Here is a 16,068-nt window from a genome sequence, read left to right as displayed (position 1 = left end):
ACAACACACATCTCCGTAGGGTAGGGACAGTCCAGCGGGGACAGAGGCGTGTGATTGGGGAGGGGTGGGGGGCAGGCAAGAGCAGTCCTGAGTGGGCACCCTGCTCCTCTGAGGTGCTGCATCGGGAAGCCTTTAGCCATTAGATAGAAGGGTCTGCTTTATCAGCCACCTGGATACAAAAGAATGCAGAAACCTTGAGAAGCTAACCATCTACTTGAGAAGACTCCAAATGCCAAACCTGATCCGTGGTAAGCGTCGCCATGTCACGTACAAGATCCCTGCAGGTCTCATGGTTTGGAAAGGCAGAGATAGTGTGTAGAGAGGCAGCAGACCCACTAGGGCGCACAGCCCACTGCTTTGGCCCGCCCTGCCCTCTGGGAGACCAAGAGACAGGATCTCTCCTAACCCCCAGTCTCCAGGCGGTCGTGCAGATCAGTGAGAGTCTGTGACTGAGCCAGTTCACTCACCATTAAAACCACACGGAAGGGGCTATTCTTACCCGCTCCCTGCCTTTTGCCTTCCACTTGGAGTTCATTTACCCCAGAATACAGTGAGGGGGCGATGGTGGTATTTGGTTCCTAAATTTTTTCTCAAGAAATTGAGTATCTGGAAATCAAATCCTTAGAGTTTCTATTAACTACAGGCATTTTTTTGACGTTGAAGGATTTAATACTTTAATTACTAAGTGGATGTTCTATTAATTTCATCTCGCATTTTAATAACTTTCGAAGAGCTGTGGTGTATTAGTGGTAGATGGGTGAGCAGCCTGCCTTCGGGTGTTGATTGGGAACTCCTAGGGCCCTCTGACTAGACTCTGCCATCAGTCCCTGGGGGGGGGGGGGGGGAGCCAACAACAACCATATGAAACTTGCGTGAGTTTGATTTTCCCAGAGAGCATTGCTGCCCTGGAAACAGGCAGAAGGAACTTTGGGAAAGGCGGAGCCCGCACCCCATTCCTGAGTTAGAGGCAAATACTTCAACCGCATAATTAAAGTTTTCTTCACAAAATAGGGGATTGTGAGCAGATACTGGCAGGAATCCAAAATTCTAATTTCTGACTATGATTTAATTTCAATTTTAAATAAATCGGTTTTTAATTTAAAAAGAGTGAGCTTCATAACATTAGCAATGATTGCAACATTAAGCCCAGTGTTCACAATCTAGCAATATAAAACATTATTTATATCTGAGTCGTAAACAGCCTTTTGAAATGGATTATGGTTTTCTCCCTATTCTAATACAACCTGGAGGGTACTAAAAAGTGTTGTGTGAAATTAACATTCTGCTGACTTTCGCCTATAAATGAGAAGCGAGCTATTAACATTTGTGTATTTTCATTATGTAAATTGTGTTAACACATGCCCACAAATTGCCACCAGCAATGCAATAATTTTCTCTCAGTGATCATAATGTGTCCAAGTGAGTCGTTTTGATTATGACATGCTAATTACATATTGCCTTTTTTCAGATTCAGAAAAACCAGGGATCTTTAATGGTAAGCTTTATGAGTTCAGAAAAAAATTCACTTTTCTCTTTCCTGATGGCTGCTCTCTTTGCATGCTTGAATGCCTTGTTTTAAACTTAGCAAATTGCATTTCGAAGAAAATGCAAACCTTTAACTGCCTGTATTAGATTAGGTACCATTAGAAATAATAGAACATCCTGAGCATCGATGTTTTGATAAGAGTTTGCTGTTGTTGATTAATCTTGCTATATTTTATTGCATTAATGATTTTTTCTTTCCACTCCACTGTAAAGATATTGTATAGAGGCTAATACTTGTTTCCCTCTCTCCTGTTCCACCGCAGCCGCTCCAGCTTCTGCAGTGCATTGTTGATGAGGTGAGGCATCGCCTTATGTGCTTTCCCTCCTAAAGTCATTCCTAATGGGGTGGAAAGCTGATATTTTGTTTCCTAATGAAGCACAATGCCCAACATCCTCGGAGCAAGTTGTGTTGTATGGCTCTGCGCTGTGTTACGTGAACTGGCCTGGCCCGGCCTCCCCTCCTCCCTCCTGAGTCGGGCGGACAATCCCAGCAGAAACTGACTGGGCCTCCCCTATATCAGAGGCCCTAAAGACGAACAACGGTCATGTTCATTGATCCGCCCTCCCTGGCCACAAGTGGATGGAACTGAAAATTAAAGTGGCATCATTTTCCTCCATAACAGATATTTCATGGCATTCCATGGGCGAGGGTGAGAGTTGAGCAGCGGCCACAAACTGGATGGAATTTCTCTTCCTTGCTTTACTTACCCAAAGCCTATTAGGGTGATAAAAGGGCTCAAATGCGCCTGGTCAACAGCTCAGCTGTAGTTTTCTCTTTAGGCATTTTACCCAGAACACGCCCCCCAAAGCCTCATGCTTGTCACCGGTCTTGTCCCATCTTGAGACACCCTGCCTCGGAACACCCAGCTCCGAGGAGCTCCTGCTGGCCCCTGGCCGACTGGGAGAGCCAGTCCGCTGGGCTCCTTCCTGCACCCACTTTCTCACGTCTTGTTCGGCCCCCGCGTTCCGTATTTCTGTAGGGGAGCCGTCCTCGCGTGTACCCGCTCTCAGTCAGAATGTGCTGCTTCGTGAGTGGGCTGTTCTGGGCTTGGGCTTACCTACCGGCAATGTTGGTTTGTTTGCGTTTTTAAAACTTTAACTTTACAATAGTTCAAACACTTCTAATTAGAGAGGGAAGGCGATAAATGATTCAGATAGGAAAGTTTGGAAGAAAAAACAAATCGTAATTCATAATTATTCCTCTCAATTAAACATCTGTATAACCAGTTAAGAGATTTGGGAGAAAAAAATAAAGATCCTCCTAGGAAAAAAGCAAACATGCACACAGAACACAATCATAGTAAGGACGGGGCTCTAACATCCTTAATGGCTGCATCCGTCAGTTCAGATATCCCCTGCAAGCCATAAGCCATGTTGGTACAAAATGAAGGCATCGTCCTGAAACAAATGGAGGCTCCATTATCTCAAATATCAGACAGGCCTCCTGGATCTAATAGTGCATCAATATCTTCTGTCATCTTAGATTCCAAAAGCATCCTACCCTCATCAGACTCCCAATTAAAGGGGTTTTTCCGAGGTCTCCCTCCACTTTTGCCTAGGGCAGTGCCAGGGAAACGGGCCTGCTATCCAGCGGGACAGACAGCCTCCTTGGTCCCCGGGCTCGACTGTTTGGCTCCTCACAACATTCAGGTACAGTTCTTTCTCACGGGTAACGTAACGTCAGTGTTACTGGCGCTCGTTGGACGCTTTCCCGCACTCAGCAGATCCTTTCGTCCTGGAAAAGTAGCAGTGGTTGCTATTAAATTAAAAGTAGTTTCTTGTCTGATCCGGGAAAAGTCGTAAGACTTTTGAAAGTGTCTCAGGGCGAAGTTCGGTCTTGGGCAGTCTGTGGACGGAGAACAATAGCGTGCAACTTGGGCAGTCTGTCCTCCTGGTAGCATTTCCTTTGCAATTGGGGGAGGGGACGGGATCTAACTTAGACACCCATCCCTACTTGCTCTGGAAACTAACTAAAGTATCTTCTTTATGGAAACGTAGGGAATTCGTGCCGTCTTTACAAAAAGAGCAGCCTGCCCTTACAACAACTTGAGCAGAGGTTCAGCAGTCGGAACATCGGGAAAGCCTGGGTGGGTGGAATGACTGGGGCAGGATGCAGGACGGATTGGAGCTCCTTTGGCTGTTGTACTTGTCTCTGTATTGACCATGTTTCTCATGGTACTTCTCAAAAAGTGGTCCATGCACCAACTGCAGGAGCATTACCAATGGCTCTTGTGAAAGTGCAGATTCCCCAGCCCCCCAGTCGTGGAATTTCTAGGCTTGCTAAGGGTGGAGCCCAGGAATCTACGTTTTCCTAGCTTCTCAGCTAACTGCACATGAAGGTTTGAGATCCATTTTACAGTGTTGCTCTAGAGCAGCGGTTCTCAACCTGTGGGTCCCAAACCCCTTTGGGGATCGAACAACCCTTTCACAGGGGTCGCCTAATTCATAACAGGAGCAAAATTACAATTATGAAATAGCAGTGGAAATAATGTTATTGTTGGGAGTCACCACAACATGAGGAACTGTATTAAAGGGTTATGGCATTAGAAAGGTTGAGAACCACTGCTCTAGAGTGTTGAGAAGCTAAATGATCCCTTCTAGAACCTACCGGGCAAATATCTATCTATATCCCTTTGCATTCTGACTTTTAGACCGTCCTACGAGGCATTGAGCTGCTAACTGCAAGGTTGGTGGTTCAAAGCCACCAGTCACTCCAGGGGAGAAAGATGAGACTGTCTACACTCATAAAGATTTACAATCTCAGAAATCCTTTGTATGGTCACTGTGAGGCTGAATCAACTTGATTGTCGATGGGTTTTGGTTTGCTTTGGATTCCTGTGTAAATAAGCCCTGGTGGCACGGTGGCTTAAGCATTTGGCTGCTAACTGTGAGTTCAGTGATTCCACCCCACCAGCTGTTCCACAGGAGAACGAGAAGACTGTCGCTTCCTGTGAAGATTTGCAGCCTCAGCTAGCCTGTGGAGCAGCTCTGCTCTGTCTTGTGGGTCACTATGAGTCGGAATCTGTGTGAAGGCAGGGGCCTTGGGGTTCATTCCGGAATAAGTCTGTCCGACTGGGGTTTGAGACATAGTGCTCTTGGGGAGTGGGATTGACGATGCTCCTTGTAAGATGGATATCCAATGCAAATGTGTCCTGTTTGTTTTCAAGAAAAGGCAGATCATGAAGTGCCACACCTCAGAAAGCCTAATTCAAACAAGATGTTTGAAGTTCAGTGCAACAGATTGCATGGCAACGGGGACTCACCTTGACCTTTAACCACGGCCTATCCGAGAGTAAAGAAGCAGTCAAATAGGGCCACGGTTCCCTGCTGTGGCCAGAGGTGTCAGAACCACTTGAAGTGACAGGAATCGTGGGCAAAGCCAGAGTCAGTCACCAGGTGTCCAAGTAGAAGACACGAAAAGCAGAGAAACATGAAACATCCAGACTAGGAAATGGGGAGGCAGTTAAAGTACCCGGAGTATTGAGCCCGTCACAAACCTAGGCAATCCAGTTTAGTTCCAGTGGGTGGAGTTTATGGGCCTTAGAAGCAGCTAACTCAGGGTGAGCGGTATCCTAGAGACGTGACCCAGTGCCTTACAATTGCTTCTCCTGTCAGAACCTGGAAACCTTACAGCTTTATGTCATCCGGTCCTCTCTGACTTCCCAAACACCAGCATTCTTTTTTTTTTTTTTAACAATTTATTAGGGGCTCATACAATTCTTATCACAGTTCATACATATACATACATCAATTGTATAAAGCACATCTGTACATTCTTTGCCCTAATCATTTTTTTCTCCTCTTTTCTTTTTTTACATTTTTTTAGGGACTCATACAACTCTTATCACAATCCATACATATACATACATCAATTGTATAAAGCACATTCGTACATTCCCTGCCCCAATCATTCTCAAGGCATTTGCTCTCCACTTAAGCCCTTTGCATCAGGTCCTCTTTTTTTTTCCCCCTCCCTCCCCTCTGCCCCCTCCCTCATGTGCCCTTGGTAGTTTATACATTGTTATTTTGTCATATCTTGCCCTGTCCGGAGTCTCCCTTCGCCCCCTTCTCTGCTGTCCCTCTCCCAGGGAAGAGGTCACATGTGGATTCTTGTAATCAGTTCCCTCTTTCCAATCCACTCTCCCAGCATCGCCCCACACACCCCTGGTCCTGAAGGCATCATCCACCCTGGATTCCCTGTGCCTCCAGCCCTCATATGCACCAGTGTACAGCCTCCGCCCTATCCAGCCCTGCAAGGTAGAATTCGGATCATGGTAGTTGGAGGGAGGAAGCATCCAGGATCTGGGGGAAAGCTGTGTTCTTCATCAGTACTACCTCGCACCCTAATTAACCCATCTCCTCTCCTAAACCCCTCTATGAGGGGATCTCCATTGGCCGACACTTGGGCCTTAACACCAGCATTCTTAAATATGTGAGTGACATGTGCTAAGTGGACCGTGGTGTCTTAGCCATTTGAGAGCTTTAGGGAATGAGGGGTGGCCCTTGGTGTGCAGATAACTCAGATTTCCTATTTGACTCTCTGACAGTGTGAGGAAATGTGCATTTTCAGAAGAGATGTTTCTAAAATGTCTTGACTTGTGACAGTCTGCTGACAAAGTGTTCCTTTCAAGTATAATGCGTATCCTTTTCATTTTTTCTCAGTGAGTCAGGACCCTGTTTTGAATGTGACCTTGAACTAAATGTTGATATAGTGATGTTGCACCTCTAGGGCATCCCCTGTGTTTTCACTGAACATGACGAATCATATTCCCTGGGTATTGGGCGTTGGCACTCCGCGATGTTCTCGGGCTTCCTGAAGTGGAGAGAGCCATTTGCTCCTGGGCTAACTTCCCCTACTTGGCAGTGCCTCCCTGCTTAGTCGCTTTCCTTTGTCCTCTCCTGTGACCACCTGTGGTGCAGCAAATCACTTAGCATGGCTCTTCTGGCTCCTGCCAAATTGACCCAGAGAGATTTCGCAGAGGGGATGCCTTTGGCCCACTAAGGTCATTGGACAGCTTGTCAATAATGAAGGAAGGGGCGTGGCGCCTTTGCAGGGGGTAGACCAGGAAAATAAGGTGTATGGAACCTTAATGAGGGGACTGGTCAGTTTTGCCATCTCACTGGCCTTCAAATGGGCCATCCCAGCCGTGCACAGAAGGTCGCTCACAACCATCAAAACGGACAAGCCAGGAGTGGAGCTTGTCATTTGGACCCAGGATCCTGTGCTGGGAACCTCCTCGACCCAGGAGCCAGAGGGAAAGCTGTAACCTTGGGGACTAGGAGAGTCTAAGAGAAGCAGCAACAGAGAAAGGGTAGTAGCCGCCGCAGCAGAAGCAGGAGACTGGCAGGAGAGGGTGCTTCGGGACCACAGAGTGAGAAAGTTGAGTGTCTTTGGGCAAAAGGGGGGGTGCCTCGGGCACTTACTGGTCGAGTCAAAGAGCTTTATAAAGCCTGCCTCCTGGAAATCAGCCGTGGGCTGTTGATGCAGATAATGATTTTCTCTCTCCCTCAAGAAGTTAGAAGAGGTCAGGTACATCCCCCACACCAACTTTACACCACTTGTGCCCTGATAGTGCTCTGAGTTAAGCATTGGTCTGCTAACTGCAAGTTGGTAGTTCAAACCCACCAGCCAACTCCAAGGGAGAAAGATGCGACTGTCTGCTCCCGTAAAGATGTACAACTTGGAAACCTTATTTGGGGTCCCCAGGAGTTGTCATCACTCCGTGGCAGTGGGATTGGTGTCCCCCGTGGCTGGCTCTCCTTGTTAGTGACACCTGCAACCACTACAGTCTGACTGCCTGTATTCAGTCGACACTCCCGGACAATGGCCCTCTCAAAACGGACCGCCACTGAGTCGGTTCCGGCTCATAGCAACCCTGTAGGACAAACCAGAACTGCCCCTGTAGGCTGCCAGACTGTCACTCTTTACAGGAGTAGAAAGCCTCAGTCTTCCTTGCAAGTGACCCCAGAAACGCTTTCAGAGGAAGCCAGGCATGCTCTTTGGAGAAGCTAGAGGCTGGTACTCTAGTGAAGCCCAGAGGGTGGGCTGTGTTTGTTCAATCCGCCATAGCCAACACATTGCGTGTGCTAGCCTGAGTTAAATAAGCCTTGCTCTCAGGTCAGTCGCCAAGCCTAGAGAGAGCTGAGATTCCAGGTAGACTGCACACAGGTCCGTGAGTCAGGGTAGAAAGGCTTTCCCACATCATGGGCTAACACAACATGCTGGGACCCAGGAAACTATATCCCCTAGAGCTCTCCCCGTTGCCTGCGTTCGCAGAGTGACTGGCAACCGCTGACAGTCCACTGGCATGGTTAGGTTGTGGCAGGTGAGAAAATAGCACTGATGTTTGAGTCACCAGGTCCCTAGCTGGCTGGTCCAGTAAGTAGTCCACATCCGTACATAGAGGTTCTGGGAACTCGGGAGAGAGAGTCTGTCCCCAAGGGTCCCATAGCCTCAAAGAGAGAAGACAAGGAAATGAGTGGCTTGGGTTCCGTGTGCAGGGTAGGACCACAGAAATGGCACTGTTTGTCCTTCCAAAGAGAGGGGTAGATTGAGACCTTTTCCTCTGAAAGTTGGGGCCCTATAAGGTAGATCTTAAAAGATGTGTAAGATTGTCCCAGTTCACGAAGTAAGTGAGTAAATGTCAAGCAGAAGAACTTGAAACTTTTTCTTATGAATGACTTGTTATTCACAGATGGTTTTTAAAAGGTTCAAGTCGTCTAAAAGATGACAGCCAGAAAAGGGGTTATTACTATGAATATATATGGATATGTGTGCATATATATACATGTATACATATATATGTTTCAAGCATATTATAGCTAAAAAGTAATTCCCACCCAACATCTGTAGATGCCTGGAAGGGCTATTAACAAATCCTTGATTTATACTTTCATTTATTCATTTTACCAGTAAGAAATGAATTTGACATCTTTTTTACCTGATCAGCAGTATCTTCTACATGAAAGGGTTGATTTCTTAGTAAGAACTCTGAGATTTGTAAAATACCAAAATGTTTCTGAAATATCAGCGCAAGCATCTCTTGGTCTCCAGGTATCCTGGACGAAGCAAGCAGTCCCGTTCTCAAATGCGGCCTGAAAGATCGGCATAGAGTCTACCTAGAGTTGCCACAGGAGAGAGTCACCGAGAGGAAGAGCGTTGTAAGGGAGTGCTCTGACAGTTGTTTGCAAACGAGTTGGAGATGACCTAGGTAAACCGGGACACAAATGACCAATGCTGACCTGAACATCAAAATAAGTAGCTAGCCCCCCCCCCCTTGCCATCCAGTCAATGCCAACACAGCGACTCTACAGCTCAGGGTAGACCCGCCCCTCTGAGTTTCCAAGAGTGTAACCTGTTATGGGAGTAGAAAACCCGGTCTTTCTCTCTGGGGCAGCCGGTGGTTTGAACTGCTGATCATGCAGTCAGCAACCCAGTGAGTAACAAATTAGTAAAGAGTTGTTTGTTTCAAATGTTTGATAAAGAAAAACTCACAACCAAATGACTGTATTGACAAGTTATGCCAAATATTTAAGAAATTGATACCAATCCCCCCTCAGCTCATTGGAGCATACACACACACACACACACACACACACACACACACTGCCATCGAGTCAGTGCTGACTCAGAGCAAACCCCCGAGACTATAGAAAGCCCAGTCTTTCTCCCGAAGAGCAAAAACAACCGACCATGTGGACCCCAGCCCAGCGCAGGAACTCTATACCACCATAGTGCTATAGATGAAAGAAAATGTCCTAATTCCTTCTGAGGCCACTATTACCCTGATGCCCAATCGAGACAGAAACCCCACAAAGAGGACTCCCACTTCCCAGTTTCAAAACTGACTGCAAAGCCTCAGTACCCTAATTAGTGTGGTCCTGGCACAGGACAAGATTTATGGAACAGAGTTGAGTTTTCATAAATAAACCTGTATGTCTAGGTCAATTGGTTTTTGATAAAGATGTCAAGCCTGCTCAATAGGGAAAAATATAATTTTTTTCAAAAAATTATTCTGGGACAAACAATATCTAAATGCAAGAGATTGAATTTGGACCCCCACCTCACATCATATATAAAAAGTAACTCACCAAAATGTAATTCCAATTGGATCAAAGTACTAAGAACTCATAAAACTTTGAAGTGGAGCCATAGGCCTAAATCTTTATGATCTTAGATTAGGCAACAATTTCTTAACAAAGACAGCAAAAGCACAAACAACCCAAAAGAGAAAAGATAACTTGACCCCAATCAAAATGTAAAGCTGTGCCTCTAGAGAATCCCTAAGAAAGTGAGAAGGCACCAAAGAACAAAACGTCACATCATCGTGAAGGAGGGGAGGGGAGGGGAGGACGCAGGGCCCATCTGTAGGCCACTGGACATCCCTTTGCAGAAGGGTCGCAGGGAGGAGACGAGCCAGTCAGGGTGCGGTGTAGCATCGATGAAACATACAACTTTCCTCCAGTTCCTAAATGCTTCCCCCACCCCCGCTGTCTTGATCCCAATTCTACCTTACAGATCTGTCTAGCCCAGAGGATGTACACTGGTACAGATAGGAACTGGAAACACAGGGAATCCAGGGCGGACGATCCCTTCAGGACCAGTAGTGAGAGTGGCGATACCGGGAGGGTGGAGTGGGGTGAGGTAGAAAGGGAGAACCGATGACAAGGATCTACATATAACCTTCTCCCTGGGAGACGGACAACAGAAAAGTGGGTGAAGGGAGACGTCAGGCAGTGTAAGATATGATAAAATAATAATCAAGGGTTCATGAGGGAGAGGGAAATGCGTAGGGAGGGAAAAAATGAGCTGTACCAAGGGCTCAAGTGGAAAGCAAATGTTTTGAGAATGATGAGAGCAATAAATGTACAAATGTGCTTGACACAAGGGATGGATGGATGGATGGATGGATGGATGGATGGATGGATGGATGGATGGAATGTGATAAGAGTTGTACGAACCCCCAATAAAATGATTTAAATTAAAAACAAAAAGAAAGTGAAAAGGCAACCAATAGACTGGGAGAAGTATTTGTAAATCATATGTGGTGAGGGTCTAGTGTTGAAAATAGATGAAGAGTCCTTACAACTCCAAAATAAAAAGACAACACAACTTAAACATGAGCAAAAGATTTGAATAGACATTTATCCAAGGAAGATAGACAGATGGGCAATTGTAAGCATCCGACAAGAGGCTCAACATCACAGACACTAGGGAAATGCAAATCAAGAGCTTGAGAGACCACTTTCCCCCCACAGAGATGGCTCTAATAATGAACCGCGCAGAGGGAACACATATTGGCAAGGGGAGAGAGACACTGGAATCCTCACAGGCTGCTGGTGGGAATGAAAATGGTGCAGCTACTGTGGAAATTTTTGGCAGCTCCTCAAAAAGTTAAACATCAAATTACTATATATCCTAGCAATTCTACCCTTGGTATATAACCAAGAGGATTGAAGGTGTATGCACACACGCACGCGCGCGCGCACACACACACACACACACACATCCTGTGCTGTATTATTATTCATGGCAACCAAAAGGTGGAAATGTTCATTAGCTACGATCCCTGGTGGCATGGTGGCTGCTAACTGAAAAGTCGGTGGTTCGGCCCCAGCAGCCCCTCTGTGAGAGAGACGCCGTCTGCTTCAGTACAGACGGCACTCTTGGAAACCCGGCAGAATCATTTCGCTCTAGCCCATTGGTCACTCACTATCAGTCGGCGTTAACTCACTGGCAACAGGTTTGGATTTGGGGGTTTCGCATACCAACTGGTAAATGGTGAGCAAAATGGGTTATATTCATCTAAAGGACTATTCTCGATCCTAAAAAGGAATGAAGCATTATGTACACCACGACATGCTGTACCTTCCAAACACCATGCTAAGTGACAGGCACACAGCCACTCACTTACATGAGCCCATTTGTATACTGTGTCCCAATTTGGGAACGTTCGCAGAGACACATACTAAGGTAGTAGCTTCCAGGGCCTAGAAAAGCGAGAGTCGGGGAAGGGAATCAGGCATGACTGCTGACAGTATCTTATTTTTTGGAGGGAGGGCTGGGGGGGGGGGCGGAATAGAAATATTGTGGAACTTAATTATATACTTTAAAATAAGAGGTTTTATGCTATACAGATTGCATTTCATTCCCCCCCCCCCCGAGGTAAAGGAAATCATGCCTTCCGTTCTTAGCTGCCATGTTCTAGGTCACAAGTCGTTTACATGTAGTAGACTAGACATCCACAGGAAAGGAGAACCCTAGCTTATTCTATATTCCATCTTTTGTAGGATGGGCCTTACTAGGAACAAAAACATCTTTTCATTTACTGCAAGGCCCATTGCCTGAGCCCATGCTGAAAGCTGGGTTTCTGCCAGGTGCTGCGTGGCTTTATGACCGAGTGGGAGACAACCTCCCCAGCGGAACCTGAGTGCGTGGGAGAACAGCCGCAAAGGTGAACCACCCTCTGCTGAAGCCGTCCTGGCACTGGGCTAGATGCGGCGGTTGGAGAGGAGGGACGTAACAGCAGCGTCAAAGGGAGGCGCACTTTGAGCAGGACCTTGAAGTGCGCCGGCTGCTATTGGTGGTTGCCAGCGAGTTGAGTGTCCAAGGCTGTGACCTTTCAAAAGCAGATCACCAGGTCCTGTTTTCCAAGGCACCTCTAGGTGGCTTCAAACCATCAACCTTTCAGCTGCTGACCCAGTGTGGAAGCGTTGGTGCCACCAAGGGCTGAGCCTTCACACCGTGCAAAGGAGAGGCTGTTCCAGCCAAGGAAAGCCCTGGAGCATAGGTGTGAAGGTGAAGGGCAGCATGGGTCCAGAAGAAGGCTAGAGAAAGTGCAGGTGAGAGTTTCTGGTGCTGTGTTAGGAAGCCGAGATACTGCCTGGAGAAGAGAGGGGTGGAAAGATGGATGTGGTGAGATTTTAGTTGGTTAGTTTGTTTCAGAGATCAGCCTGTCCGAAGCCAGTTGGGTTGCTAGGTAAAGGGAGCGAAGGAGAAAAACGTAAATGCTTTTAAAGAACGTGACGGCGGACCAGGCTCCTTCCTCATTTGCCCCTCCTTTTCCCAGCCTTTCCTCACGTTCGCATCCCCACATGTGATTCCCATTGAGTGTCTCAACGCTGCGAGTAATCCTCCATGCCCGTCCTTGAGCTGCCTCACACGTGCAAGGGAGCCAGGCCCTGGCACCAGGTCGCCCGCCCAGCACTGGACATTTCTAGAACACATTGGGGACACGCCTAAGTAAAGCGTCCACACGAGGCCCCTTGCGAGGTCAGGTGTTTTGTGAGCTGGATGATTGCCCCATTTCTAATGACTCCTTTCAGTGCCACCGTGACGTGGGGGCTGTGCCAGCCAGGCAGATAAGTAGATAGTGGGGGCTCTCTTCGCCGTAGAGGCATAAGAACTTGCAGAAAGCATAGCCTTTTATAAGTGGAATTTTATAATGACGGGCTCTGAGTTTTCTCCCCATTGGTTTGTTTTTTGTTGTTTTGGTTTGGTTTTGCCAAGAGAGGCTTCTCTGACCTTAGGGCCTACTTTCCTCTGCGTTATCATGGAGGGCCCACGGCCAGACCCTGCTGCCTCCTGTCTGGTGCATCACTCGCTGACTGCCTCCTTCCCATCGTCTCTGGCCCCCCACTCCCACTGTGGCACTCCCGCCACTCGGCCTACCCCAGCTGCTGAGCTTGTGGGGGGACCATTGGCTTTTCCCTTCCCAGCCCCCAGGAGGACACTGAGACTGGAAGCAGCTGTGCCTGTTTCTGTCGGCCCAGAACCTGGGCTCCACATTGTTCGGGTAGCTCTGGGAGGAAGCACCTCTTCTCCACTGATGGCCTGGACATGACAAGAATGCCCGCCCCCCTTTTTAACATGGATGCTTTTTGTTGGATGATTCGAGAAGAGAAGGAGGAAAGAAAGTAAGACTAAAGGCACACAAGTTTGTATGCAAACAGGTCTCTTCACCTTGCATTACATGAAGGTTCTCTTTCTGGTAGACCTTTGCAAGTCTGATGGCATGGAAACGCTATGTGACTGTCACACGTTTTCCTTTAAGCGCCATGCCCCATTACTGTTGCTCAGAAAGCCACATTAGGAGACAGACGTGAAGCTGCTCTAGCTTGTTCGGAGATTCCCGGCCCCTTCTCCCAGGTACGCACACGAGTGTTCTTAGCTCGCCAGTGATGACAGTGTGAAAGCCGCTGATTATATAGCCCAGCCATTCTGTAGACCTGTATCAATCCCACAGCAAGGTGCTGCGGTGGTGAACGAATGACAGCGGGCACCATTAAAGGGCATCCACTCCAGTCAGGCAGGCAGACAAGTCAACAGGACGTACGGAAACCGGTCACTTTACACCAAGTGGTATGAGACTTGATGGGCTGAGTTCTCAGAGGACCACAGTGACGCTCATTTCAAGCACTCACCGCAGTGAGTACTGACAGTCTGGGTTTTCATGATGTTTGCTTGTACATCATACTATAATCAAAGTATGGACAAGCGCTGGGGAGATACCATGAAGAGACAGATGAGGACTGCCCAGGAAAGCGCCACACGGCAGGATGACCCCAAGGGCCAAAGGGCCAGTGCCCTCCAAGATTCCAGAAGTGCGTGCAAGGGGGTTCAGGGTGGTAGCAGTGCCTGAGAGAGATGGGGCCGAGGCCTCCGTGGCAAGGCCCTTTACGGAGCACGCAGCAGCATTTCCACTTGACCCGAAAGGCCTTTTGGGGGCAAGGCAAGGCAGCACAGTGCTCCGTAAATTGCTCAGCATAAGCAGATTTGTGTTGTGAGGAAGTTGTTGAAGCAGGAGTGGGGAGGGTCTTCGCTGGGGCAGCATTAGTCTGTGGAGGGTGTTGGGGAACTAGGATCAGCTGCACTTCATGAGAAATTGGATGTAGGGCGGGATGAAGCACAGGCTTGGGCAGTGGACCTCGGCGTGGTGGTGGCAGCCCGGAGCTGGGCCTCGTAGAAAGGGCAGCGCACTGGGGAAGAGGACAATGAGGATCCTGTATACAGGAGATTCCCCTGGTTCTCCTTCCTCAAAGCCATCCTCAGGCCTGGGTGTAGAAAGCTTAGTGCCGAGAGTCCTGAGTTCCTGGAGGACGTTTGGCTTCCGTCTTCATGGCCCTGCCCCTTGCACTCACTGCCCTCCAGTCAGTACTGACTCGGCCACCCCAGGGGTTCCGAGACTAGAAAGCCCCCGTCTCTCGCGCCAGGAGCCGCGGCTGGTTTTGAACTGCTAGCCGTGAGGCTCATAAGCCAACTCATAACCAACTCCATCGATGTACAGTAGCTGCTTGTAAATATTCGTTGACTAAAGCTTTTGCATAAATGTCAGCTTACTGCGTGCTCTTTCGAGTCCTTCGGGGTGAGCAAGAGCAGAGAAGTAGGCGCCATAAGCGGAAAGGTCCTGGGAGTACTCACTTCCTAGTCCTGGCGGTGTGGGGGCTACAGCTAGAACTGCAAACCGCTACGTCGGTGGTTTGAAACCAGCAGCCACTCCAAGGGAGAAAGCGAGGCTCTCTGCTCCTATTAAGAGGTGCAGTCTCGGCACCCCCGGGGCCAGTGTGCTCTGAGGGAGAACCCACGCTGTGGAAGTAGGTTTGACTGGAATCGCGGACTAAACGTTCACCATCGCGGTGTCCCAAATGAGCCCCCGCAGCCCTTCAGTCTCTAGATGAGGAATCCGAGGGAGGCTAGTGCGCTTCCCCCTCCACGAGGAACGTGGCAGCAAAGCCAGAGTTTGGGTCTTATTTTAAACAAGAAAAGGAGGCCCGTCTCAGCAGGGCAGACTGACCCCAGGGGCAAAGGTCTGTCTGTTCCGACCCAGTGTCGTTTGCTGCCCAGAGGAGTGACCGCGCCAGTTGAAGAAAGAACTGGGTTTCGTTCGAGAAGCTTGGCTCCTCTTAGATCCACATTAGGATCTAAAAATGTGGGTTTGGTTTCTCTGTTAAAATGTATGTAGGCTTCTAGTCACTCTGCCCTGAGCAAGTGGCGGAAAACAGACTCTGAAAAGTCTCTGAGCTGTGAACGTCGCGCGCTCTCTCCCGGCGGGGTCTGAAAATGGCTGCCCAAGAATCCCCCAGGAAGTCCAAAAGTGGCGTCTCAAATTAGCCAGCGGTACAAGAGCCCTGGCGGCATAGAGGCTCCCGGTTGGGCTGTTAACCGAAAGGTCAGCAGTTCCAAACCACCAGCCACTCCACACGAAAAAGACAAGCTTTTTACTCCTGAAAAGGGTTACATCCCAGAAACCCACAGGGGCAGCTCTACCCTGGCCCCTTTGGGTCATCATAAGTCAGAATTGACTCGACGGCAGTGTGTTTGCTTCAAAAGGGACATCTCCCACCGCTGGTGCTCCCAGCACCTTTTGTGGCTGTGTGCCCCCCCACCCCCCGCCCCGCAGTCAGTTCTTTCCATGGGACAGAGGAACTGCCCCTGTGGGGTTGCCAGGGGGCCCTCCTGACAGGAGCCAACCACAGTGCAGCGTGCTTCATCCTGGCACCCGCAGGGCTCCTTCCCTTCCCGTG

The 16,068-nt window shown here is 48.6% G+C and overlaps 1 protein-coding gene across 2 annotated transcripts in view; it reads left to right on the top strand.

Annotated features, from left to right (window-relative positions):
* The window catches only part of MAP2K5 (mitogen-activated protein kinase kinase 5), a 288,293-nt gene that overhangs the window by 217,675 nt on the left and 54,550 nt on the right, over positions 1 to 16,068 (top strand). For both annotated transcript variants that reach the window (XM_075535636.1, XM_075535635.1), the window contains 2 exons: positions 1,469 to 1,495; positions 1,809 to 1,841. In XM_075535636.1, coding sequence (XP_075391751.1) covers positions 1,469 to 1,495; positions 1,809 to 1,841 — 60 coding nt within the window. The remainder of the gene's footprint in view (positions 1 to 1,468; positions 1,496 to 1,808; positions 1,842 to 16,068) is intronic.

This window comes from Tenrec ecaudatus, chromosome 17, assembly GCF_050624435.1.
Source record: "Tenrec ecaudatus isolate mTenEca1 chromosome 17, mTenEca1.hap1, whole genome shotgun sequence".
Classification (NCBI taxonomy): domain Eukaryota; kingdom Metazoa; phylum Chordata; class Mammalia; order Afrosoricida; family Tenrecidae; genus Tenrec; species Tenrec ecaudatus.
The sequence above is the reverse complement of the archived record's forward strand: the minus strand, read 5'-3'. Positions and strand labels throughout refer to the sequence as shown.